The sequence below is a fragment of the Balearica regulorum genome, chromosome 16 (genome assembly GCF_011004875.1).
Source record: "Balearica regulorum gibbericeps isolate bBalReg1 chromosome 16, bBalReg1.pri, whole genome shotgun sequence".
Taxonomy (NCBI): domain Eukaryota; kingdom Metazoa; phylum Chordata; class Aves; order Gruiformes; family Gruidae; genus Balearica; species Balearica regulorum.
The window spans coordinates 8,980,771-9,004,745 of record NC_046199.1 but is presented as its reverse complement, the minus strand read 5'-3'; the positions used below and the strand labels follow the sequence as shown (position 1 = coordinate 9,004,745).

At 62.8% G+C, this 23,975-nt stretch overlaps 4 protein-coding genes across 10 annotated transcripts; 2 read left to right on the top strand and 2 right to left on the bottom strand.

Annotated features, from left to right (window-relative positions):
* Window positions 1–638: 638 nt before the first annotated feature.
* On the bottom strand, window positions 639–2,684 carry NRSN2 (neurensin 2). Its single transcript, XM_075768602.1, has 2 exons — window positions 1,611–2,684; window positions 639–1,541 (listed from the first exon to the last, which is right to left on the bottom strand). Exons 1-2 carry the CDS (start codon window positions 1,946–1,948, stop codon window positions 1,046–1,048), a joined length of 834 nt encoding a protein of 277 aa, XP_075624717.1. The 5' UTR covers window positions 1,949–2,684; the 3' UTR covers window positions 639–1,045.
* Window positions 2,685–5,885: 3,201 nt separating this feature from the next.
* Window positions 5,886–9,132, bottom strand: SOX12 (SRY-box transcription factor 12). Its single transcript, XM_075768649.1, has one exon. The coding sequence runs from the start codon at window positions 8,266–8,268 to the stop codon at window positions 7,369–7,371; it is 900 nt and encodes a 299-aa protein (XP_075624764.1). The 5' UTR covers window positions 8,269–9,132; the 3' UTR covers window positions 5,886–7,368.
* A 787-nt stretch (window positions 9,133–9,919) lies between these two features.
* C16H20orf96 (chromosome 16 C20orf96 homolog) lies at window positions 9,920–18,743 on the top strand. 7 transcript variants are annotated; one of them, XM_075768585.1, is made up of 11 exons: window positions 10,665–10,759; window positions 11,059–11,122; window positions 11,356–11,473; window positions 11,826–11,971; window positions 12,560–12,718; window positions 13,186–13,285; window positions 13,732–13,889; window positions 13,998–14,099; window positions 14,996–15,079; window positions 15,374–15,492; window positions 18,509–18,743. In XM_075768585.1, the coding sequence occupies exons 1-11, from the start codon at window positions 10,680–10,682 to the stop codon at window positions 18,567–18,569; spliced, it is 1,191 nt and encodes a 396-aa protein (XP_075624700.1). In that variant the 5' UTR covers window positions 10,665–10,679; the 3' UTR covers window positions 18,570–18,743. The 7 variants fall into 7 exon arrangements, 6 of the variants coding, with proteins under 6 accessions (XP_075624697.1, XP_075624700.1, XP_075624694.1 ...); XM_075768582.1 differs by lacking the exon at window positions 10,665–10,759 and adding an exon at window positions 9,920–10,300 and having other exon boundaries at window positions 13,732–14,099; XR_012838029.1 differs by having other exon boundaries at window positions 13,732–14,099; window positions 14,996–15,240.
* Window positions 18,744–19,272: 529 nt separating this feature from the next.
* On the top strand, window positions 19,273–22,497 carry REM1 (RRAD and GEM like GTPase 1). The gene is made up of 4 exons (XM_075768586.1): window positions 19,273–19,750; window positions 19,970–20,052; window positions 21,217–21,421; window positions 21,586–22,497. Exons 1-4 carry the CDS (start codon window positions 19,435–19,437, stop codon window positions 21,861–21,863), a joined length of 882 nt encoding a protein of 293 aa, XP_075624701.1. The 5' UTR covers window positions 19,273–19,434; the 3' UTR covers window positions 21,864–22,497.
* The last annotated feature ends 1,478 nt before the right edge of the window (window positions 22,498–23,975 follow it).

The following is a 23,975-nucleotide window of genomic DNA, read 5'->3' as shown; positions in this document are numbered from 1 at the left end:
CTCTCCTCTTCCTCTCCTGCTCGCTGGCACCTCTGGGCACCTAACTGTGCAGCTCTTCCTCCCCATCCTCTTCGAGGAGCGGTTGCCACGTGGGTGTCTGTACCTGGCAGCTGTACTTGGCCTTGGTGGAGCTGTGCACTGTGCAGCAGGAGCAGCCCCCATCCCACGGCTCCAGGCTGTGGACGTACGGCCGGATCTGCCAGGGCCAGCAGTCGGGGGCACCACACGTGGGGACGGCACATGGGGCCGGGGGCACAGGGGCTTTGGCTTCGCTGGCTCAGGGCTGTCCTGGGGCTCCTACAGCTTCTCCCCCCGGGCTTGATGGCCGCCTGCTCCCATCCCATCCCGCTCCCATCCCATCCCGCTGCAGCTGATGTTGCTGTGAGCCCAATTGCAACATCCCAGCTCCCCTGCCTGTGCTGCCTGCCCTGCCTGCCCTGCCTCCCTTCCCACCTACCCTGCCCGCATCCCTGCCCCACCACCCTCCCCATGCAAGACCAGTATCAGCACCCCCTAAGGGCATGGCGATGGGCCCTTCTCCCACACCCACCCCCCTGCCCTGGTCCCTGGCTGATGGGACGGCTGCCCCTGCCCTGCTGCGTGACCAGGTCTGGCCCGGGGTTACTGGAGGAGCTGCCGGGTGCCACCAGCCAGGTCCCTCCACCCTGGCACTGCCGTGGCGTGGTCACGCTCTCACCCTGATGTGGCAGGAGGTAGCACGGGGACGTGCCAGCATGCCAGGCCACCAGCCGTGCTGGTCCACAGGAGCAGCTCAGCTTTCTCAGGGACAAAGGGCCAAGCCGGCGCAATGGGAGGCAGAGTTTGGGGCCTGGCACCCCCACGGTGCCTGCTGCAGCCACCCCGTGCCAGCAGTGGGTGGGTGCCCCCGGGGCCGTGCGGGCCAGGAATGCCGGGTGCGCTGCACAACGCCTGTGTATTGCAACACACAGGTTGCTGTGGGGTGATGCAAGGCCCTGGCGGGTCCCAGCCTCAAGGACACATGGCACAGGAGCCTCATGGCACCGGGGAGCGGGCAGCCCCCAGGCTAGCAGCAGTGATGCCCCTGGGGGCTCCAGGTGGTCTCTGCTCCCAGAGTGATGCTGGTCCCTGAGCATGGCCTGGTGGAGCAGTGAGGACCCTCCCGCTGAGATGCAGCAGCACCCCAGGGTGCAAGGGTGTCCTTGCCGTCCCTGCCAAAGCGAAGGCGGCGGGGGGGCTGCGGCGGGGGGCTGCCACTCAGGATGGGTGAGGGCTGCTGCTCCTCTTCCTGGGGGTGGCACAGGGCCAGCACACGGGCGAGCAGCCTGACAGCACCCAGCGCCCCGGCCGCCACACACAGCACCATGCCCACCAGCCGGCACGTCCCCAGTGTGTGGCTGTACCTCAGTGTCTGCACATCCAGCACCACAAACCCCTCCTCCCCAATCCCCTCCAGCTTTGGGGGCACCAGGGAGCTGGCAGCCAGCATGGTGGCCCCCACAAGCAGGAACAGGGTCCCCGTGGGACAGGGCCACTCAGATGCCGTGGCAGGATGCACCCCCCTGCAGGATGTGGGCAGAGGGGTGCCTCTCCAAGGAGAGGCTGGAGGAAGGGTTTTCGGGGTCTCTTACCTTCCAGATGAGGGGTGCCCAGGCTCCATGGGGGACCTGTCCCCATCAGGGCTGGCCCCAGTGCAGTCCTCGTAGAAGAGGTGGAGGTAGGAGCGGACCCCATACCACTTCCCCTGCACCACTCTGGATCCATGGACGCAGCTGCAATCTGGCTGATGGGCAGGCATTGGGCCTGGGGGGCACAGGGGGCAGGCTGGGCCACTGGGAGGGTGACAGGACCCTGGGACCCACAGCCACTCCCCTCCTGCAGCCACAGCACCTGCAGGGCTGTCGGCTCCCACCCTCACCCTGGGGTGCAGAGCAGGGGACAGGACACTAGTGCTGGATGCACCCCTCATGCAGGGACCATTGCCTGTTTTGGGGACCACCAAGAGGGACCCCAAGAGCTTCACCACCACCACTCCCCCACCCACAGAGCTCTGTGTTGCCCACCAGGACCTGGCTGGGGCAGGAAGGCTGAGGCCACATTCTTGGGGTGACCAAGAGCATCACTGCCCTTATTGCAGAGGGGCTTCCACATGGGATGAAGGAAGGGAATCCCCCTGCACCACGGGGACCTGCCTGTCCTGGGCCAGATCCAGACCTGGCACAGCCCCAGCACAGCCCCTGCCGCCCTGTCGGCAGGATCAGGCCCTACATCAGGCCATCTGCAGTCACCCAATCGCCCGTGATGGGGAAGGAGGGGTGGTGGTGGGGAGGGATATGTCCACCTTTGGGGTGGCCGAGAGGCTGCTGCCTTGCAGTGACATGGGACACGGCCACCACATTGAGGGGACGGGGTCACCGCATCCACCCTGCTGCCCTGATCCGGCTGCCTGCCCAGGGATGGGGCATTGCCATGGGAACTGCCTGCTCGGCCCTTGCCAGGACAGCCTGGCGGGTGCGGGTGAGAGGGGTGTGCAGAAACGTCAGCCCAGAGGAGGGCCGGGGAGGGGGGGGCGACCGGGACCCTTTCGGTGCCAGCCACGGCACTAAACAAAGCCCTGTGCCTGAGAGGCCTCACAGGGAAACACGCTGCTCACGGGATTGTCTGTCCCCCAGCACAGCCCCAGCCCCTCTGCCCCAGCCTGGGTGTCCACACCCCTGCCGCCCAGCCCTGCCTTCTCCCTGCTTACCTCTGGGGGGGCAGAGGCCTTAGCACATCCTTCCCTGTCCCAGTGCCATCACCAGCAGCAGTCTCTCTGCTGTCCTCGTCGCTGAGAGGGATCCCACGGCAACCCCCAGTTTCAACACAGCCCCAGCACCGTCCCCTTTCCAGGGACTTGGGGTGGGGATGGCAGGGGGGCCATGCCGGGGTGGGGGGCAGCGGGCAGAGCGGGTCCCTGCTGCAAGCCTGGGAGCCGCCACTGCCTGCAGAGCTGGCGAGACGCTGTGTGCAGCCGCTGTGCACGACTCAGAGCCAGGCTGGCAGCATGTGCACGTGCCTGTGCGGCCAGTGCTAGACCCTGGGCGCCGGGCACTCAGGTCAGGAGGGCAGCGGCGATGGCTAGTGAGCCGGGACCATGGCGAGGCCAGACCAGCAGGCCCCCCCCCACTCCCGGCCAAGCCAGGCAGCATCCTCGGGCAGGTCCGCATGGCTGGGGCTGCGGTGCCACCATGCCAGAGCATCGCTGTCCCCACGGCTTCGGGATTGTGGCCGGGGCACTCTAGGGCCCGGGGCGGTGCTGGGCGCTATCCCAGAGTGGGTGCAGCCCTGCGATCCCAAGGGGCTGGGGGGGGGTGGGGGGGGGTGGTAAGAGGGTGTCACTGCAGCTCGGCCACCCCCGGACCCCTCCACCTCCCCGGGACAGCCCGGTGCCCAGCGTCGCCTGGGGCGCAGGGCGGGGGCTGGCGCGGCGGGAGGGGCGGGCGGTACCCGGGGATGCTCCAGGCTCCCCTTGTTGCTGTGGCAACAGCTGCGGGGGGGGGGGGCAGTGACGCAAGCGGCGCGTGCCCCCTGTGGCCCTCCCCCGGACCCGGATTAGCGCCCCCGCCCCCCCCCCGGTCCCTTCCCTGCGGGCTGAGCCCAGCCGGAGGCGCTGCCGGGGCCGCCCCCCCCCCGCCACGGGTGGAGCTGAGGGTGCCGCGGGGCTGCGTGTGCACAGGGCAGGCACAGCACACGGCACACACCAGCACACACACAGCACGTGCATGTGCGCACACACACACACACGCACACGCTGTGCATCCCCACACCACGCACACAGACCGCGCACACATGTACAGTCTACACGCACTGCACACCGAGCGGGTGCTGACACACACGCAGGGAGATGCACACACACGCTTACACATCGCACGCGCACACGCACACACGTGCGTGCACACTCACGCCCCCCCAGCAGCGTGGCACTGCTCCCAGGGGACGTCCAGCCCGCTCTGGCTAACGAGGGTGAACCCTTCCCAGGGGACAGTCGGTGTGGGAGCCCACGGAAACCAGGGCTCAGGGTGGGTGCCTGGGGGCTGCTGCGGGAGCGGAGGGTCTGGGTGGGAGCCCACGGGCCACAGTGGGATCCTGTGGATCAGGGTGGGAGCTGACCTGCCTGGGAGCTGGGTACTGGGAGCCCCACATACCCTTGGGAACCCCGTGTTCCTTGGGGACCCCACATCCTCTTAGGAGCCCCACATCCCGCGGGGAGGAGCGAGGTGGCACAGGAGGAGCTGGAGCCGTGGGCAGCAGACCAACACACTTTATTCCATAGTCACAACAGTCAGGATAACCGTTAGCCGAGCTTCTGCAGAGCCGGAGCTGGCCACATCCGTGGCACCCCCTGGGATGGGCCGGGGACCGGGGCTGCCCCTCAGCTAAAAGCCTATTTCTCCAAGACAACAGATACAGGAACCCTTCACTAACACGACACTACAAAGGTGACCCCGAGCGCTGGCGCCCATCCGCAGGCTGCGCCGGGGCCCCGCCGGCTCCGGGGGCCCCCGGCCCACTCGGCCGCCGCCGGGGCGGCTTCTTCCTGAGAGAGGTTTGGTTTATTTTTATTATTCATTTATTATTATTATTCGCTTTGTCTCTAGTGATGACGGGATGTCGCACGCACACACGCTCGCACACGCATGCCAGCCAGCACCGGGCAGCGGGGAGGCGGGGGGCGCAGCGGGAGGGGACCACACGCTGGGGGGGGTCTCTAAGCACTACAACCACACGGCACAGAAAATCCACCACTGTCCACAACGGTTCTCCCCCAACAAACACACCCAGCGAGTCTCAAGGAGGGGGCAAGAGGGGGAGAGGGATGGGGTGGGGAACGAGGACGAAGCGGATGGTGTTGTGCTTGCGGCCAGGGTTGGGGGGGCCCTGGCTCTGGCTCCGGTTCTGGCGCTGACCCAGAACCTGCTCCTGAGGAAACGTTTCGCCTGACAGTCCATGGAGGGAGCACCCTGGCCCATGGGTGATGCACGGCACGTGGCAGCCACATGCCCCGAGAAGGCACCGAGGTGCTGGGCGAGATCTGTGCACGTCAGACACCCCCGGGGCTGCAGGACCCCACGGGAACCCCAAGCCCGGCTCACGCATGGGAGGAGGCTTGGGGTGCTCCTGGCCCAGAGGTGGGAAGGCAGAGCCCCCCGGGCGGCGGCGAGGTGGGAGCAGGCTGCCGGCGTCACGACTGGCCCGGCGCTTATTTGGCTTTTCCAGCTTGGGGCTGGGTCCGGTGGGGAACGGCCTGGGGGGGGGCAGGGACGGGGACGCGCTCTATACGGGGAACACGTGTCTGATGCGTGACACCCGCCTGCCTCCGCAGGCTGGCACCCGCACCGGGGCTACTGAAACACCGTGGCTAACGCAATGCCGACACACACACGCACAGCTACCGCTACACACCGACACATCTACAATGCTGATGGCTGGCCTTCAGGGAGGCACCTCGAGGCCACCCAGAACAGAGCTGGGGGACACCAAGCATCCCTGCGAAGGGCCTGGGGACACACCTCTCCCTGCACCACAGTGCCTGTCCCCGCAGCTGAGCTGGGGCCACTGGCATTTCCGGCAGCAGGGCCAGGCATGTCCCCCCTGCCCGAGTCGCCCTGGGGGGATGCCAGGACCTGGTGGGGGGATGCCCTTCCCCTGGTCACAGCTCTGTCCAGCCCCACAGCAACGGGCAGCCTGCGACCAGAGGAACCGACAGCCCCAAAATGGGGAGACAGGGCCCCAGGGAGAAGGTGCCCCACTGCCCCCAGCACCCCACTGCCCAGGAAGGGTCAGAGGGGCTCCCACACACCCAGAGCCCCTGGGGAATTGGGGGCATGGGGAAACCTCAGAGGCTGCTTCAAGCAGCGGTCCGTGCCAAGCCACAGCCACGTCCCCAGGGCTGGCAGCTCAGGGTGGCCGGGGTCCCTGCCAGCACCCCACACAGCACAGCCGTACCTGAGCGCAGCCCCTGCCCCACAAACACAGCCTGTGGCGGCCGGCAAGCCGACGCTGCAGCCACGTGCTCCCTGGCAGCAGGAGGAAGCAGCTCGTTGCAGGAAGGAGCCATTAGGAAAAAGCAAAGAAAAACCCGGCTGGAGGAGCCACTGCAGCAGGACCTTCCCTGCTGGGAAGCTCCTTTGCAGCGCTCTGCCAGGATGCCCCTGCTCTTGGCAGAGCCGGCAGCGGGGCACGGCGTGGTGCTGCGTGGAGGAGCACTGCGCTGGAGCGTCGCCCACGCCCCACGCACCCACCGCTGTCAGCTGTGGCCGCTGCTCTCAATGCTGTTTGGGTTGTTGCTTAAGGCAGATTTCCCACAGCATCCCTTCCCAGTCACCCTGCCCTGCCTGCTCCCTGCCACCCCGGCGGCATCACCCACCGCTGTCAGGCACCGTGGGACATGGCTCCGCCGGCCAAGGCGAGCCAGCCCAGAGCGGGTCCTGCACGGGCACCAGATCCAAGGATAAAATGGGGGCTGGCTGCTCCAGGAAGGGCTCTTTCCCCGCTGGGGTTCGGGGTGGCTCCGGGCACGGGCTCCCCCCATGGCACAGCCTCCTCTGCACAACTGCCTGGCGAGAGGAACAACACAGCCTCCCGCATCCACGTGCGGATCACGTGCGCACAACTTCGCTCTTCCCAAAGTCAGTGGCGGGGAGCGCGCGCACCGCAGGGAAAGCGGAAGGAAAGAGCCGGCCCTGTGGGATGCTGAATCCCCAAAGCTGGGGACCACCATGAAATGGGGCATCGGGCAGGAAGGGCTCTGCATGGCTCTGCCACCCCCAGATGTGGCGCAGCCGGCTGGGGACCCCTCCCCAAGGGCTGCAACAAGGAAGAGGAGAAAATCGAAGACGTGCTTTAAATGCAGTCAAAAAGGAAAAGGAATTTGGCCATTCCCCAAGGAACAGGGAGAGCAGAATGGGCACTGAGAGCTGGGGCTGGTGTGGGTGCTTCCACTGCCCAGAGAGCGGGAGGGGACATGGGGCAGCGGGGATAGGAGTGGCTGGGAGCAGCCACGGCCAGCAGCGCTGCGGTGGCTGGAGCCGCAGGGGGAAGGGGCCGGGTGCTGCTGACAATAAAAACCCGATTAGACGCTCGCATTTCATGGGCAAATAACCGCGGCGGCCAGCCACGCACCCCGCGGTCGCGAGGCGGAGCAGGACGGACGGACGAGGAGTGGGTGTGTGCTGGGGGGGATGGGGTGAGCAGGGAGCTCTGCCTTCCAGCAGCTTCAAGGCAAAATACCTGATTCCTGCATGTAAACAGCTGGTTTCTTTTCTTTTTTTTTTCAGAGGTTTTTTTTTTTTTTTTTGATACGACCTGATTGTGGAAAAAAAAAAGAGCGTTACCTGCAGAGCGCGGGACTCAGTAGGTAAAGACCAAGTCTGAGATGCTGGACATGAGCCAGTCCCCTGCTATCATCTCCGTCACCTCAGGCGTGCAATAGTCCGGGAACTCGAAGTGCGAGGAGCCTCCCCGCGGGAAGAGGTCGTGGTCCTTGTCGAAGACAGACCAGTCCAGGGCACCGCAGGGGGCACCGGTGGGGGCCCGCCCAGGCAGGACCCCCAGCAGCTCTTCCTCCAGCTCCTCATCAGAGGAGCTGAAGGAGGAGGGAGGGGACCTGGCTGACATGGGAGAGGGGGACCCGCTCTCCGGGGACCTCCCTGGTTCGGGGGAGGCAGCGGCAGGGCTCGGGGGCCTGGGGGGCTCCTGGGGGCCACGCTCCCCATCGGGTGCCGTGTGCCAGGCAGCCGTGCCGGGCGCCGTGGGGCAGTCCTCGGCGGGCACCTCCGGCATGGGCTCCTGAGGGGTGTCAGGGCTGGCGGGCGGCTTGGCGGGCTGCCTGCGGCCGGCGGAGACGCGGCCAAGCACGGAAGGCTTGATCTTCACCGGGAGCCGCGGGCGGGACGTGCCGGCGCCCACCTTGCCCTTTTTCCGAGGCCGGTACTTGTAGTCGGGGTAGTCAGCCATGTGCTTGAGGCGCAGGCGCTCGGCCTCCTTGACAAAGGGGATCTTCTCGGAGTCGTGGAGGAGCTGCCAGCGCCGGCCCAGGCGCTTGGAGATCTCGGCGTTGTGCATGTCGGGCCACTGGTCCATGATCTTGCGGCGCTCGTGCTGCGACCACACCATGAAGGCGTTCATCGGCCGCTTGATGTGCCCGCTCGGCGTCTTGCACCAGGCGGGTTCGGCATCGCGGGTGGGCAACGGGGCGCAGGGCTCCCGCCGAGCCTCTGCGCCCCGGCCCCGTGTGCCGCGCTGCACCATGCCGGGGCCCGGGACCCCACCCCCGCCGCCGCCGCCGCCTCCTCCTCCTCCTCCTCCTCCTCCCCGCCCGCCGCCGCCGCCTCCCCGCCCGCCGCTACGCGCCGCGCCGCGCCGCCCCCATTGTGCGGAGCGGGCGGCGGCGGCGGGGCGGGGCGCAGGGGGCCGCGCCGGGGCCCGGGGGCGCACGGCGGGGGTGGCTCCGCCGGGGCGGCGGCCGCTACGATGCTCGGGAGGGGCTCCGGGCCGGCCCGGCGGTCTCTGGCTCGGGGATGCTCCGCAGCGGTCCGGCCGGGGAATGCTCCGCACCGGCCCGGGGATGCTCGAGGATGCTCTGCACCGGCCCGGGGATGCCCTGCAGCGGCCCAGGGACGCTCCGCGCCGGTCCGGGGAATGCTTCGGGATGCTCTGTACCGGCCCGGGGATGCTCCGGCTCGGGGACGCTCCGCGCCGACCCGGGGATTCTCTGCACCGGTCCGAGGATGCTCCGCACCGACCCGGGGATGCTGCGCGCCGCGGGGGGCTCCGCACCGACCCAGGGATGCTTCCCCGGTCGAGTCGGCGGATGCTCCGGCCGGGTGCGGGGAGGCTGCGGCGGGTCGGGGGTGCGCGGGGGCGGTGCGGGCAGCCCAAGAGCCGCACGCCCCCCCGGTGCCGCTCTTATAGCCGCCGCCGCCCCGCCCCCGTGCCGCCCCCGGTAAACACCGCCGCGCCGGTTCTGTCAATGGGAGACGCCGCCCCCCCCGGCCCATTGGCCGCGGGGCGGGGGTGAATATCCAGCTCCGCCAATGGGCGCCATCCCGAGAGGGGTTGCTGGAGAGAATGGCAGGGCGGCACGCCCCGGTACCGCCGCCACGGTACACCCGGTAGCTCCCTGTGCCCCCACCCGAGCGACACAGCGTCCCCGGTGACGCCCCCGGTACCTTCACGCGAGCGTCCCGGTACCCCGGTCTGGACACTCTGGTACCCAACCGGACATGCTCCAACGACTGCCAGTACCCACTGCTCCCCCGGTCCGGGCACCCCGGTGTCCCCGGCGCCCCCTACACCCGCACGTGGGCCCCCCGCACGGCCCCCTGGCAGCGGCACCCCGGCCCGGGCGCGGGTCTGCACGGCTGGGACGATGCTCCCGGACCCCGCCCCTGTCGGTCCACCGGGCTCCCGGGGCGCCCACTCTCCCCGCTCCTCCCGGCAGAGCCCTGGCCCGGGACAGCCCACGCGCCGTCGCTCTGGCACGTGCCGCGCTCGCCGCCCCCGCCCCCCGCAGCGCGGGAAGGCCGGTGCCTTCGTGAACGCGTCCCCCCACAACCGCCCCAGCGACGTCTCCCCGGGGCTCGGATCAGGGCAGGGAACGGGAACGGGTGTTGCCGGGCGGGGAACGCGCTGCCCACGGGGCTGCCACGCGGCTTCCCCGGTACCACGAGCGGGGCCTTGTTCCTCCGCGGCGCGGCCCGGCCCCGCCAGGCCCCGCCCCCCCCGCGGGGCTGCGGGCGGCACCAATGGCGCGGCGGCGGCGGCCCTGTTGCCCCGGAGACCGCGGGCTGCCCGCCAGGGGCCGCGCCCATTGGTTGCCGCCGCGGCGCGCCGGCCCGCCGCAGGGCGCGCGCCCATTGGCCGCGCCGCCGCCGCCAGTTGCTGTGGTAACAGGGGCCCGTGCGGGGCCTAGGGCCGCGCCGCCGCCCGCGGCCTACCCTGGGCACTGCGGCCTGCCCCGGGGCCTGCGCTCCCACGGGCCCGGCGAGCCCGGTGTGCGCCCCTGGGCCCTGCCCACGCCCTCCCGGAGCCCCGCTGCCCGCGGGACACCACACAACCCTCCACCGCGGCTTCCATATCGCCTTGAGCCTTGCACGGGGCCTGGCAGCCCGGGGCCTGCGGGCGGCGCCTGCCCGAGCCGTTCCTGCCCGGTGTGGCCGGAGGCCGTGCCCGGCACAGGGCACCCGTCACGCGGCGCCCGTTTGACCCCGGCACCGTGCACTTGCCCGATGATTTCCCCCGACCCACAAGGCTTCGCGCCCGGCCCCGCGGGCGGGCCCGGGTGAGCGCGCATTGGCACGGCGTTGGCACGGCGTTGGCACGGCATTGGCACGGCATTGGCACGGCAACGCCCGTAGCGCAGAACAGCTCTGTGGAGCCCTGAGGCCGCCCTGTGCCCGCTGGCGCCGTGTGCCGGGGCCGCCTTGCTCCGAGCTCTCCGCCCCGGGCCGCCGCGGGCTCTGCTCCCTCGCAGCCCCGGCGGCCCCACAAGCAGCCGATTCCCCTTCCAACGGGACCCGTCCCGCAGCGCTCTCCGGTCCGGCCTAGACCCCAGCCCGGTAGATCCTGCCCCCGGTGGATCCCGCCCCTCAGTCCCCGGGCTCCTGCCGTGCGGCGCCGGGGCGGAGCCAGCAGGGGGCGCCCCTCCCGCCCTTCCCGTGATGTCGGGCCCCGCCCAGCCCTCGTCCCCGCCTGCTGTCTCCATGGAGACCGGCCCGGGGCCCGGAGACGGGGACGCGGAGTACGGGGGATCCCCGGGGAGCAGGAGGACGGCGGGGGGCTATGGGGTATAGGAGATCCCCGGGGTGCAGGGGGGGACCCAATGGGACAAAGGAGCGGGGGGGGGTGTCTCTCTGTAGGGGACAGGGCTCCCCGTGGGGCAGGAGAGGTAGGTGAAGATGGGGTTCACTAAGGGTACCGTAGCCCGGGGGTTGTCGCTGACTCTCTGCTCTGACTTTGGACCCACAGAGGCTTATCCGTGGGGACAGGCAGAGCTGTGGGGCTCAGCCCCCTTGTTGGGGTTACGCTTTTTCCTTCCAGAACCTGCGCAGAGATGGATACACAGGGCCCGGTCCTGAGTATCATGGAAGAGTTCAAGAGAATAGTAAGTCTCTTGTTCCCATGGGGTTTATGGCACTTACAGCACTGTGGTTGTAAATGCAGCACCTCTCAAATGGACCTGAGATTTGCTGCTGGTAATGGGCTCAGAGGGACACCTGGAAGCCCCAGAGGAGTTGCGGAGGGGAGTCAGAACTGTGGGTCAAGTCAGAGAGGTCTCTGCTCACAAACCTCCTCTGACTCCTCATCTTTTCTGTGCTGCTGTCATGCTGACTTTAGGATTACAGCAAATGGCAGAAGACAGCAGCAGAGGAGAGAAAATCTCCAGCCCGCAGGTTGACTTTGCCACCGCTCACTGATGAGGACAAGAAGAAGAAAGGGGAGAAGAACAAACCAGGTTGGGAGAGATTCCTTTACACACCATCCTGCTATCCCTGCCTGCTGGTGCTGCTTTTGCATTAACCTAGTGCTTTCTGCTGGGAAATGTTCAGCGAAAGCCACAAAAAGAAAATCACCCAAGGGGAAATGCTGAAAATAAAGAGGGAGAACTAGAAAAGACCAGGGAACGCTTTGTAGGCTCAGCTCCTGGGCTGTAATTGCAAGCAACTTTTGCTGGGGCTGCAGAAGGTTTGAATTCAGTCTCTCATTTATTCTTTATATTTCCCTCAGCCACATATGACAGGAGAGAGTAGATATAAGGCATTGAAACTGGACTGTGAAATAAGCACAGGCCTTTTTTTTTGTTTCAGTAGTTGCATTTATGCCGAGTAAAAAAACACCCTTGCCTTCGGAGACGTCATCATCCCAGGAGAAATACAGAAGTTTTGCTCAGAGGAAATTAGCACTCAAGAAGGCTGAATTAGCTAATACCTTGGAAGAGATCAAAATTGCCACGGTACATGCAACAAATAGCCAGTGCTGGGATATAAGTAGCAAATCTATACAGTTACCCTGGCTGCCTTTATGGAGGAAATTCTAGCGGTCTGACTCACTCTTGCAAAATGGCACATGTTTATTTATTAATACTGGAGGTAATTATGCTGGTCCGCTTAATGCTGGTGATCTCTAACCTTGATATTGTTTATCAAGAAAAATGAAGAGAAACCAAGAATCCAGACTGTAGCAGTAGGAGGGATGAGATTTAGGAACTCGTGTTAGGAAAGATGGTCGGTATCAGATTTTCTCAGTGTGGCAAAGAAAAGGTTGAGGTGGAGGACATGACTACAGCTTTTTAGTAGGTGAAAGATGGTTATAAAAGAGAAGGTGAAAAGGAATGTGGGAGCAGGGGTGTGCTGTATGGGGGAAGTCAGAGCGCCTCGGCAATGAGGCTGGGGTTCGTTGTGTGATGCCAGGATGGCCAGGGCCTTGTTAGTGCTGTTATCATGGGACAGGAATGTCACAGGAATGGCAGACGATGGTGAGAAAACTTGGGGCAAGTGGGACTGGTGGAATCCACAATGCTTCAATCCACATATTCGTGTAGAATCTGACCAGTCTGAAGAAAAACGCTATTGAGGAGTTGAAGCAGTGCAGTGCCCGCCTGGCAGAGACCAATTGCCAGCTGATTAAGGACATCCAGCACACCGATGACATCACTGCCAAGCAAGCCAGGGCCCTGCTGCAGCAGTATGAAGTACTTCAGGTGAGGCTTTAGGGTTGACCAACAGACCCAATTCAGCAGAATGCAGAACTTTCTGTTACTCATTAGTACTGGACAAGGGTCAGGCACTGCCCAGCCCCTTCCACTGCACCGAATGTGACTGGAGCATCCCCAGTCCTGATGCCCAAAGGTCCTGTGACGTGCTTTTGTTTTGTGCCTGTGTTTTAAAGCCAAGAGACCACCTGACTGTAACTGTCCCAGGCAACAGTAGTCACCCCTGTAACACCCCAAATACATCCCTCCATAATGTCCTTGGCTCCAGCTGGCTCCTGAAACACCACACAGCTCCCCAGAGCAGCTCCCATGCATGAGCTGGCACCAGCCACAGCAATGGATTCCTCTGTGCTGCTAATGCAAACAACAGCACATGAGAGGAAGGTCAGGGATGGCGCAGGGGGATGTTTCAGAGCTCTGTGGAATGAGCAGTGACTGGATTTCTCCCTGTGCAGAGAGTGAAGGCAATGGTACAGACCTTCAATCAGAACCAGCTGGATACAGCAAGGGCAGAGCTCCAGGAAATGGAAAAAACAATGGAAAAGAATCTGGGAAGTGAGTTACTCACATTACTATGAAATGCAGTCTATACAATCGTGTTACCTTTGCTTTCCATCTTATTAGGTTAAAGACACTGTGTTGATCTTATAAATGTCAAACAATTCCATTTCTGAAAATGAATCCCATTTGCTCTATGGGGATGATCTTCCCGTTCACCAGCCAGGAGGGAGAGAGCCCTGTGACACTCAGCAGCCTGTGCTCGGGGGCAGGGGGGAGGGGGTCAGAAGAATTACCTCCTTGGCAGCGGTTTGCACTGTCCCCTTGGGGCAGGATCTGGTCGAGGTGGTCTGACTTGGGGTGGCCATTCCCATGTCCCTCAGGGTGTGTAATCTCTGTCGAGAGAAGGGCTCAGGTAAATGCAAGACAGACTCCTTAGCACAGTGAAGAAGTGAAGCTCTGGAACCCCTGGGTTGAGATTTTCTGTTTTGACTTTCAATCAGAGCTACAGCAGCAGCTGGATGAAGTCACATCAAAGGTACAGGTTCTCCAGGACAAGCTCGGCATCCTGCGGACCTACATCAATGGGCAGTATCCAGAACAAGCTGTCCAGATAGTCCTTTTGCAGCACAGCATCCAGAACCTAAAGGAGCAACAGCAGGTACTGAGACCTCTCCTTCCCTACAGCATTGCCAGGGAGGAAGGAATACAATGGTTATCTTGCCTAACACTCCTGTTGTTTCTGTGCACTGCTTCCTGCCATTCTCAGGAAGAGATAAAGAAGACAGAAGAAATGGGGAAGGCCATCTTGGAGGAACTGGAAGAGAAGACACGGGCAGAAGAAGAGGCGCTATTACAGAAAGTCGTGGAGGTTTGTGGAGTCGATGTGACATCCCAGCAAGGGGGATCAGCTTCTGGGAGCTGGGAAACAAGGCATGGGCTGCCACACATAGCCCATTAGGAATAGTACGGTGCAGCCAGCACCCAAAGAGTAACAGACCGTTGCTGCTCCCCTCCTGATGCCGTACCAGAGCTGTTTGTCAGGCTGGGAGGGTACATGGGAAGCACTTCTGAGTTGCTGCTGTAGTCTGATGTGTTGCAATATTCTCAGGCTCGCTCCTGAGAGTTTGCCGCATGGAGGTGAGTGCACTGTGACCCGATATTCACCCTGCTTTCATGGTCCCTGTTTTATTACATTATTTAGGTAGCTGCTTCACTAATTGGCTGTGACAGTGCTGTGGCAGTGCACGTATGTTTGTAATAAATTCATGAGGAGATTAAACTATATGCAGCGCTACAGAGCAGGGACTGCTGTCGTTCTTCCCAAAATAAGAGGAACTGCTGTTGCATGGTTCCTGCTCACACGTGCTTAGCACTTTTCCTGGGTTAGCAGCTTGAGAGCACTGAGAAAATAATAGTTACTGACTCGATTTACAGCCAGCTTTGCGTAGAGTTGCTGTGCCCTCTTACAGGTGAATTTGTAAGGACGGGTGATACAAGTAACACAAGCAATATTAATAAGCTTTCCCTGGGAAGCTGAACTGTATCTCTTGAGTTCCTCAGTCTTATTCCATGATCAGCACAATGTGATCTCAATGACGGGTCCTTTCTAGAGCTGGAACCCAAACCTTATTCGAGCAGAAATTATTTCCTTGAAGAGTGACCCATCTGGACATGGCCAACACTAGCACCCAGCAGTGGCAGGGTTTTGTGCTGGCGGTTACTGGGGAGTTTCTTCAGCTGGTTTTCATCTCTTCACCCACACAGGAGATGCTGCTGCACCAGGATGGCCTGAAGCAGATGGTGGTAAACAATCACGTTCTGCAATGTGAAATACTGAGGCAAAGGGAGGTGAGCAAGCTGGGGAAGAACCAGTGCAGTGCAGCAGAGCCAGCCACCCTCAGCCCTTGCCCTTCATGAGGATTTTGTCTGCCTTAGTGGGGCATGTTGCCTTCCATTTCCACTGGAGTCAGTGGGCTGTTAGGACACCCTGAGGACGAGAAGTCCAGCAGGTATTTCAGGAAGCCTGATAGGGGCTTGCTTGCACGAGGGATGTTTTCTAGCTCTGCTGTTTGCAAAATCTTTATACTTTAATTCCTGCTTTTCTTGCAAAGTAAAGAACTCTTGGAAATGTCGTTCATTCAGATTATTAAGGACCTGGAGGAGGAGATTGGTGAGCTGAAGAGAAGCATCCAGACACTTCGCCAGAGAGCAAGAGACTCAAAAGAGCTGATCTTTGCTGACGTTCTTCTCCGCAGACCAAAGTAAGGCTGGTCAGTGGGTATGCACAGCCCTTTCCCTGTGGCCTTGGGTTGCAGAGTCTTTGCCACTGAGTGCCAAAGTGAAACCTTACCCCATCATTTCCACAGGCATCACTGTTAAACCTACACCTAGCCTGGGGTATAAACCCACAGTGCCTACACTGACTCTTACTTTACTGTTGTTTTCACTTTGTGGTTGGGAAACAAAATTGAGGGAAGGGGGCAGGCTCGTGAGGAGCATCCCTGGTGAGACAGGTCTTGCCCATCTAGAGCCACCTTGCTGGTCGTGTGAAATGGCACCAGCGGTCTGTGAGAGCAAAGATGGGCAGCCATTTCCCTAATATGTAAAAAAAAAAAAAAAAAAAAAGTGTTGGTGGCATTGGCTGGCAGCAAAAAGGCAAAACTTTGTTTCTGACTGCTCTTTCCCCTGCCCCAGTTCTCTGGTAGCTAATTACTTCCTGAGTGGATGTTGTGGGTAATCCCCACTCCCGCTTACCGCTGTGCGCTGTGCTGATACTGGATATAAGAATTACAAAGCGTAAGGTGAATCCTCACTTAGCGTTGATGGGGAGAAGGCCCTTGGCAGCTCGATCACAGGAATACTGGCCTCTCCTCTCCGGGGACAGACCAGATGGGCCAAGTCTGTGGGCTGAAGCATACCAACAACCAGCTGTGACAAGCTATTTTCTGCCATACCCATGATATGCTAAAGTCACAATGCTGCCCCTTGTTCCGTGGCAGTGGGGTCCTGCACAGGACAGGACAACTCACAAGTGATTTAGAGCTGCTGAGGTGCCTCGGCTTTCTGTGCTGTCCACTGACCAGGGGTACAAAGCTGAGAAAGAATGGGTCAAATGTGTTTAAATCTTGAGTATGCTGCAGCCTGAAACTCGTAAGTTGTGTGCAGAACAGCATGCATATGCACGTTTATTTACAGCAACTGCCTATACAAATTGTTCTTGGCGCAGAGACATGTCTTAACAGAGTCATTCCTTTCCAGCAGCTCCCGCTGCTGCAGGTGCAGGCCAGCCCCTCAGCTCCTCCGCACTTCATGCGCACACAGGGGTTATTTTGCAAGTATAGAATAGATTAGGATGGTTTGGGTTGGAAGGGACCTTAAAGTCCATCTAGTTCCAACCCCCTGCCATGGGCAGGGACACCCTCCACTAGACCAGGTTGCCCAAAGTGCCATCCAACCTGGCCTTGAACGCTTCCAGGGATGGGGCATCCACAGCTTCTCTGAGCAACCTGTTCAGTGCCTCACCACCCTCACAGGGAGGAATTTCTTCCTTATATCTAATCTAAATCTCCCCTCCTTCAGCTTAAACCCATCCCCCCTTGTCCTGTCACTCCATGCCTTTGTAAACAGTCCCTCCCCAGCTTGCTTGTAGGCCCCATTTTGTATGAAGATGTCATCCCTTGGGGTGAGCAGATGCTTGCCAGGCAAACTGGTGGCAGTGCAGGTGACAAGAGGGGCTGGATCTTCCGCTCCAGGGCCTGGGTTTTAGCTGGAAGCCAGGTATGGCTGCAGCACTGTGGAGGCATGAGCCAAAGCAGGAGGAAAGCCTGGAACGTGTCAGGAGACCGGAGGGGGAGGCGAGCGACTGCATGATGGATTAGTGCAACTTAATTTTTTTGCAATAAAAAAATGATAAAAAAGGGAATTAATTAGCCTCAACAGCTGGTAGGGCTGGAGTTACTGAGGGTGACTGGGAGAAGAGTTAAAAATAGCAGGAAGGCCCAAGTGGAAAGTTTCTGTAACATCACAAGTCAGGCATTTGGTGCTTACCCGCCCTGACAGGCGGGAGCCTGTGCCAGAGCCCTCTCCGCCATCTCCCCCATCCCGCAGCCCTTTCCCACTGACCTCCCTGCAACTTTTCACACGACTTCACCAGCCCTTCATTTTTTTCTAATTAACCCTTTGGTTCCAGACACTGGATTTTCTTCTTGAAAGAGCGAAATCAGACAGGAGCTGCGTTCAGCCTGGAAGCATAAGGGTGTGTAGGCGTCTAGGACTCTTGCTGGCCTTCCGTGGGTCCCTGCATGCTGCTGGCAGCGTGTGGAGCCCGGAGGAACTGTAACCCCCTGTGTATCCATTCCCATCTGCATTTCAGTTTCCTCTCATTAAAAATCCTCTTGCTTCAAGAGGCCCCGGGTGGATTTCACCAGCAGCTCCAAGCCCTGTGCTGGGGGCACTCTGGATGCACAGTTTGTCCTGGACGGAGACGGAGATGGATGAGACCAGCTCTGAGCAAGCCCAGCTCGCTGTGCTTGTCCTGTCTCTGCGAGAAAGCAGATGTACCTGGCTTCTCTGATGGGCTTTCTCTGCTTCTGTTTGTCTTTCAGGGTTGACAGCGAGGGGTGGCTAATTTCATTCCTTCTCCCTCTCAGAGCCCCAGGGGTTACATCTGGCTCTGCCTCTGGGAAAGCCAGTGAGCACCGAGCCTGCCTTGCAGAGGGTTCAGTTGCAAGCATGGTCTAAGAAAGGGCCGTGAGCGGGGCTCAGGCTTGGAACTGGTTGCTTTTGTAACCAGAATGGTTAGTGGCCAGGGTAGACCATGAAGGGCAAGCCGAAAAGCAAAATAGTGCTGGGGTGAGCTGGAGGTCGGGCTGGGCTCTGGTTCGTGCTACACAGGGGCTGTGCCCGGCAACCCACATCTGGGTTTAAAGGGTTTTTCCCCCTGCTCCCCCAGCTGCTTGCTTTGTCCTGTGTCCCAGAACAAGTGTGTGGGCTCTCCTGACCAAAAACCAGTCCCGGATCCCGGGGACACAGAGAAAGACGGTGGCACAGCCGTCACAAGGCAGGCTTCCCTCCACCCGCCTCGTGCCCTCTGATAACGGGGCTGCCGTGCAGGGGATAGGATACCTCTGAACTCTGGGTGGGCTGCACAGATCATCCGAGCAGTCACCCCCCTGGCTGCACCAGGAGCTTCTCCTCCTCACACTGAACCAGCCAAAGCGTGGTGGCTTACTCCCGCTCTTTGCTTTGCCCCTCCTAACTCTCCTCTCTGTCTCTCAGGTGCATGCCAGACACGGAGGTGGTCCTCAGCATCCCCGCCAAGGAGATGCCGCTCATCTGATGCTCGGTCAGGCTCCACTCACCCAGCACACGGCTCGGCCGGACTCGGGTGAGGTGCTGAGCTGCAGAGCCCTCCTTTCCCGTCGGCACTTCTCCAGCCCAGCTATGCTCAGCCGCCTCGGGGACTCACTGATGTGGTTATGCGGTGCAGTAAAGGTGTTGCCGTCATTCCTGACCCGCGTGGGCTGTGCTGCGCTCACGGCCTGCAGTCCCCTGGAAGGGCCACGGGGCGAGCCCCGCCATCACGGTCCCTTGGAAGGAGCAGGGCTCCGAGGTCCTGGCAGGGCACAGCCCCACCGGGCACCGGGCAGGACCGGCCCGGGCTCGGCTCGCTCCTTACTTGGTGAAGCGGCGGAGCCCTGCGCTGCCCTGCGCCGCCGCGAGATGGAGCCGGGCCGGGGTCGGGGCCGCGGGGAGCACGGCTCTGGGGCTCGGGGGACCGGGGGCACCCTGCCCCGCGCAGCAGGGGAGTGTGGCGGAGTCCCCGCCCGCGGCAGCGCATCCCGCAGCGGCGTGGCCGGGGCGTCCCGCTGCGACCGCCGTCCCCCGCGCTGCTCCCCGGGACTGAGGGCTCGCGTCCCGGCGATCTCGCCGTGCTCCGGCACCGGGAGCCCCGCGGGGACCTCGGGGACCGGACAGGGCGGCCGAGACCGGTGCCGGTGCGGGCGGGGGTGTGTCCGGCGGGGGAGGGACCGGGCGCAGCGAGGGGCTCCGCCTCCCGGGGTTTAAAGCCCGGGCCGGGCGGTGACGAGCCTGTCCCGGGGAAAGTTGTGCCCGAGTTACCGCCGGCTCGGACGGGCACCGGGACCGACACCGCCGGCCTCTCGGGGCGTCCTCTGCCAGCCCCGCTGCCCTCGGTGCCGCAGATGACCCTGAACACGCAGCGCGGGAGCAAGAGCCCCCTGCGGAGGAGGGCCAGCACCCCTTTGCCACGGCCGGGGGTGCCGGCTGCCACGCCGCGGGCCGAGCCCTGCCACCACCAGCTCGGCCACTCCGCGTCCGAGCCAGGTGGCAGGGCTGCGGCACCCCGGGGCAGCTGGTCCTCTGACTCCTCGGGCTCCTCCGGCTCCTGGGAGCCCCTGTACCGTGTGGTGCTGCTGGGCGACCCTGGCGTGGGCAAGACCAGTCTGGTCAACCTCTTCGCCGGCATCCAGGAGCGGGACCTGCTGGAGCAGCACGGAGGTGGGTGCCCAGTGGGGGACTGGTTGGGGCCCCTCTGCAGCAGGGTCACCCACCGCGGGGCCCAGAAGAGGTGGTGGGAAGTTAGGGTGTGTCTGGGCTCAGTGCGTGGCCCCGTGACGGGAAAAACCCACGTGCAAGGAGGAAAGGAGCCCGGTGCTGGGGCTGAGTCTTGGTGCCTGGGCCGTGCCATGCCAACTGGGCTCTCCTGGCGTCTTGCAGTGGCTGCGTACGAGCGCACGCTGTCCGTGGATGGCGAGGAGACCACGCTGCTGGTGATGGACACCTGGGAGCCGGAGCAGCGGGTACGGCAGGGCCGGGGCTGGGCGCTGTGGGGAGCCTGTGCTGCCAGCGGGGCCAGGTCTGCTGGGATGTGCCCAGGGGACATTGTACGGGCACAGCCGCTGCTTCGGGACCTCTGAGCTCCCTGAAGCTCCCTAGAGCTTTCCCAGCCATGTCCAGGGCTCACGGTTGCTCTCAACAGAGAGCAGGACACACACGGTAGGCAAGACGGGGACTGGGGTCACATCTCTGACCGGCTCTTTTCCCACCTTCCCCTGGCGTGGGAGGCTGCCCACCATGTTCTTGGCAGTGGGGGCTCTCGTGGCGAGGCACCGTGAGCACAGTGTCCCTCGCATGAGGTGGGGGGGGAAGAAGGGGCTGAGGGGAAGGACTGTGGTGCCAGCCCACTTTGAAATGCATAGAAATAGTTTGGGAACAGGGCTGAAGGAACCAACTGGGCAAATCCACATGACGTGGTGCTGCCAGCCAGGACACGTGCTTTAACAGACACAGCGGTGTTCCTGAGAGCCTGGCATGGGACATTCCTTCTGCCCAGCACATGGAGGCATCTCCTGGGCAGAAGTGCCAGCTTTGCTGTTACTGCCTCCATCAAAACACCCCTTTGCCTCCCTCCGCACCGGGGCCTTGTGTTCCTGCGGGTGCCACCAGGCAACGACCAGTCCCCGGGAGTGCGGATGGAGCAAATGCCCAGGCTGTGCATGTGGGCACAGCACTCGCGTGGGCTGTGGCTGCATTTTGCACGTGTGGCTGCACTGTCCAGAGATGCCCCAGCACCATAAGGCCCCAACAACGGTCCTTTATTTCCACTATTGCTTAATCCCACCCTGCCCAGCAGGGACCAGTGCTTGGTTCACACAGGGCGCTGCGCCCACGATGCCGTGGGCAGCTCTGGGACGTGCAGCCTCAGCCCCCGGGGTCAAGCTGAGCCCACAGCCCCAGTTTGTTGCTGACAGCGGAGGAAACTTTCAAGGCCCCCCCCCAAATCAGGAGCTTTTAATCTGCATTTTATTAATGGGGCCACGTGTCTGTTCCCCATGATGTGGGGGCTGGTGGGGTGTGCTGGCAGGTCCCATCAGTGCCGAGCTGCTCTGCTGTCCCCCAGCAGTAGTCAGGGCTGCCAGCAGCCCCTGCACAGCAGTGACATCTCGTTCCTCATGCGGTGGCAGGGCGAGGAGAGCTGGCACCGCAGCCAGTGCCTGCAGGTGGGAAACGCCTATGTCATCGTCTACTCCATCACTGACCGCGGCAGCTTTGAGAGCGCCTCGGAGCTGCGCATCCAGCTGCGCCGCGCACGGCAGGCTGAGGACATCCCCATCATCCTGGTGGGAAACAAAACCGACCTGGTGCGGTGCCGTGAGGTCTCTGTCGAAGGTGAGTGGTGGTGGGGTCCTGCCCCTGGGCTCCCTGCCCAGCTGCTTCCCCGTCTGTCCCCTTGTCCCTGGACGTGTATCTGCTGCCCCACATGTGGTAGTGCCTGTCCCCCAGTGTCCAGGGTGCCAGCGGGGCTGTGCCCCCTCCCTGCCCTTCCCTTGCAGAGGGCCGTGCCTGCGCCGTGGTGTTCGACTGCAAGTTCATCGAGACGTCAGCAGCTCTGCAGCATAACGTGGCTGAGCTCTTCGAGGGGGTGGTGCGGCAGATCCGCCTGCGCCGTGGGGGCAAGGAGGCTCGTGCGCACCCCGCACCCAGCCAGAAGCGCAAGGAGAGCCTCACCAAGAGAGCCCGGCGCTTCCTCGACAGGCTGGTGGCCAGGAACAGCAGCAAAGTTGCCCTCAAGGTCCGCTCCAAGTCCTGCCACGACCTGTCTGTGCTCTGAGATCCACCACCTTCCCGTCCCTCTGCACACGCGGGCTGGGACTCTCCTCTCTGCCAGCAGCGTGGCCGGCAGCAATGCGGAGAGCCCAGACAAGGCTGGAGCGCTGCTGAGGATGTGGAGCTGTTTTAACCAGTGATGAAGGATGCCCAGAGTGCTCTGGATCCGGACGCTTCCCCTCCAAGAGGGGGGACAAGTGGGGCTGGGTCCCCTGGGCTGCACCCCTGGACCAGAGGGTGGGATGGGTACCGGCGCTTGGGGTGGTGGGATCCTGGATTACAGAGGCTCCCAGGGAGCTGGAGGTGAGTGGTGGCTGTGCTCCAGTGCAGGGCTGCCTGCAGGGCTGGAGGCTGCGGGGAGCGTGGCAGGTCCCGCTTGTGGTGCCCGTCCTTTGCAGGGCAGCAGGGATTGGTGAGGGCACCATAGCGGTGTCCATCTTGAGGACATCTGGGAGCCTGGCTGGGGAGAGGGGAAGGGAGAGCACCAGCAGCATCACCTGGCACCCCCGACCCCTCCGCACCAGGACTTTGTGCCACATGTCCCTGGCACCAGTGTTTCTTGGACTGAGTTTTTCTGCTGTCTCTCTACTGGTGCAATGGGGAAACCCCTTGATCCGCAAAATAAACCGCATCAGGGAGGTGCCAGTCTCTGTTGGGTTCCTGCCGTGAGGAGCTGTGTCCTGGAGCCGCGTGGCTGGATTCAAGCCCAGTTCCTTGCCCACAGCTGGGGCAGAGGACCCATCACCTGCTCCAGCCAGGCCTCGGTGGGCTCCATCTTCACCAGCTGAAACATCTTGGGGCAGGGAGAGCCTCTGCCCAGAGCTTCCTTTGACCGCCCTTGGTGGAAGTCCTGATACCTCACCCAGCTGTCGCAGTGTCATCCCCTGTGATGGCAGAAGCCCCCAGCCCCCCTGCACCTCCCAGGTCCCGGTCAGCTCTGGAAAAGCCTCCAGGAATGGCTGAGCTCTGCTGCAGTGCAGGTTTCAAGCCCCTGAGCACCGTGGAAGCCGCAGCCTGGGCAGGGAGCCGGGCGCTCGGTGCCTCCCAGCACCCCAGGAAGGGGCAGCGAGGCAGGGGCTGAGCAGCGTGGCACTGGCTGCAGCGTGGCACAGCCAGGAAGGGACGTGCTTAGCTGCAGCAAGCAGCGAGTGACCTCGGGCACCCATGGAGGCGATGCTGGAGCTGCGTGGGTTCAGCTGGTTGTTTTTAGGCTGTGCTGCCGGCAAGAAGCCGGACGCCGCGTGGTAGCCTGCTCAGCAGCTCTGGGCCCGGCGCCAGAGAAGATCAGTGGTGCCCTCCTCCTCAGGTCAGGTCGGGAGTTTCCGCTCGCTCTGCAGCTCAAGCATGGGGAGCTGCTGGCCGTGGCCAGCACAGTGCGGCCAGAGAGAGGTCACTGGCACAAGGGGAACACTGGGATGGGGCAGCACCCTCTCCCTGTGGGAAAACAGTGTTTCCACAGGTGCAAACCCCAGCGAGGGCCTCTTCTTGCCGGCTCTGTCCCCAGGAGCAGGGAAGCCTGCTTGGACTTTCCTCCCTGTTGATCCGTGCCTCCTCGACCCGTTGGTGACCACAGCGTTGCTGCTCTCTCCTTGCTGCTGCTCTGGCTCCAGCTGCTCTGCTGGAGCCCTGCCCTGGAGCTCCCCACACCCCAGGTCCTGGCGCTGCTGGACGTGATGCTGTGGTTCACATGGTGCCTGTCAGTGGGGCTGGGGGCTGCACACCAGGGACAGGGGCTCTGGGCTGCTGCCGGTCCCTCCTGCAGCTGCAGCCGGCGTTTCCCTGCGGCAGGAGGCGGGGGGGAGCCGTGGGATGGAAAGTTGGCAGCCGGCAGAGAGGGGAGTGGAAAGAATGAGCTCAAACCCAGAAAAATGCAGCCGTGCTGAAGGGTGGGAGGAGAGGCCAAGGGGGGCCACGGCGAGGTGCTGGGAAATGAAGGGCGGAAGGAAGGAGGAGGCGCTGACGGGGGGCCGGGGGCTGCCTGCGGCCCCAGCTGGGCCCACACCTGGAGCAGGTAGTGAGTGGCTTGGTGTCCCCAGTCCCTCCAGCAAGTGCTCTCGGGGCTGCCCCAGTGCCCTCCATCCCTGGATGGCTGTTGGCCCCAGTGCAATCTCCCCCC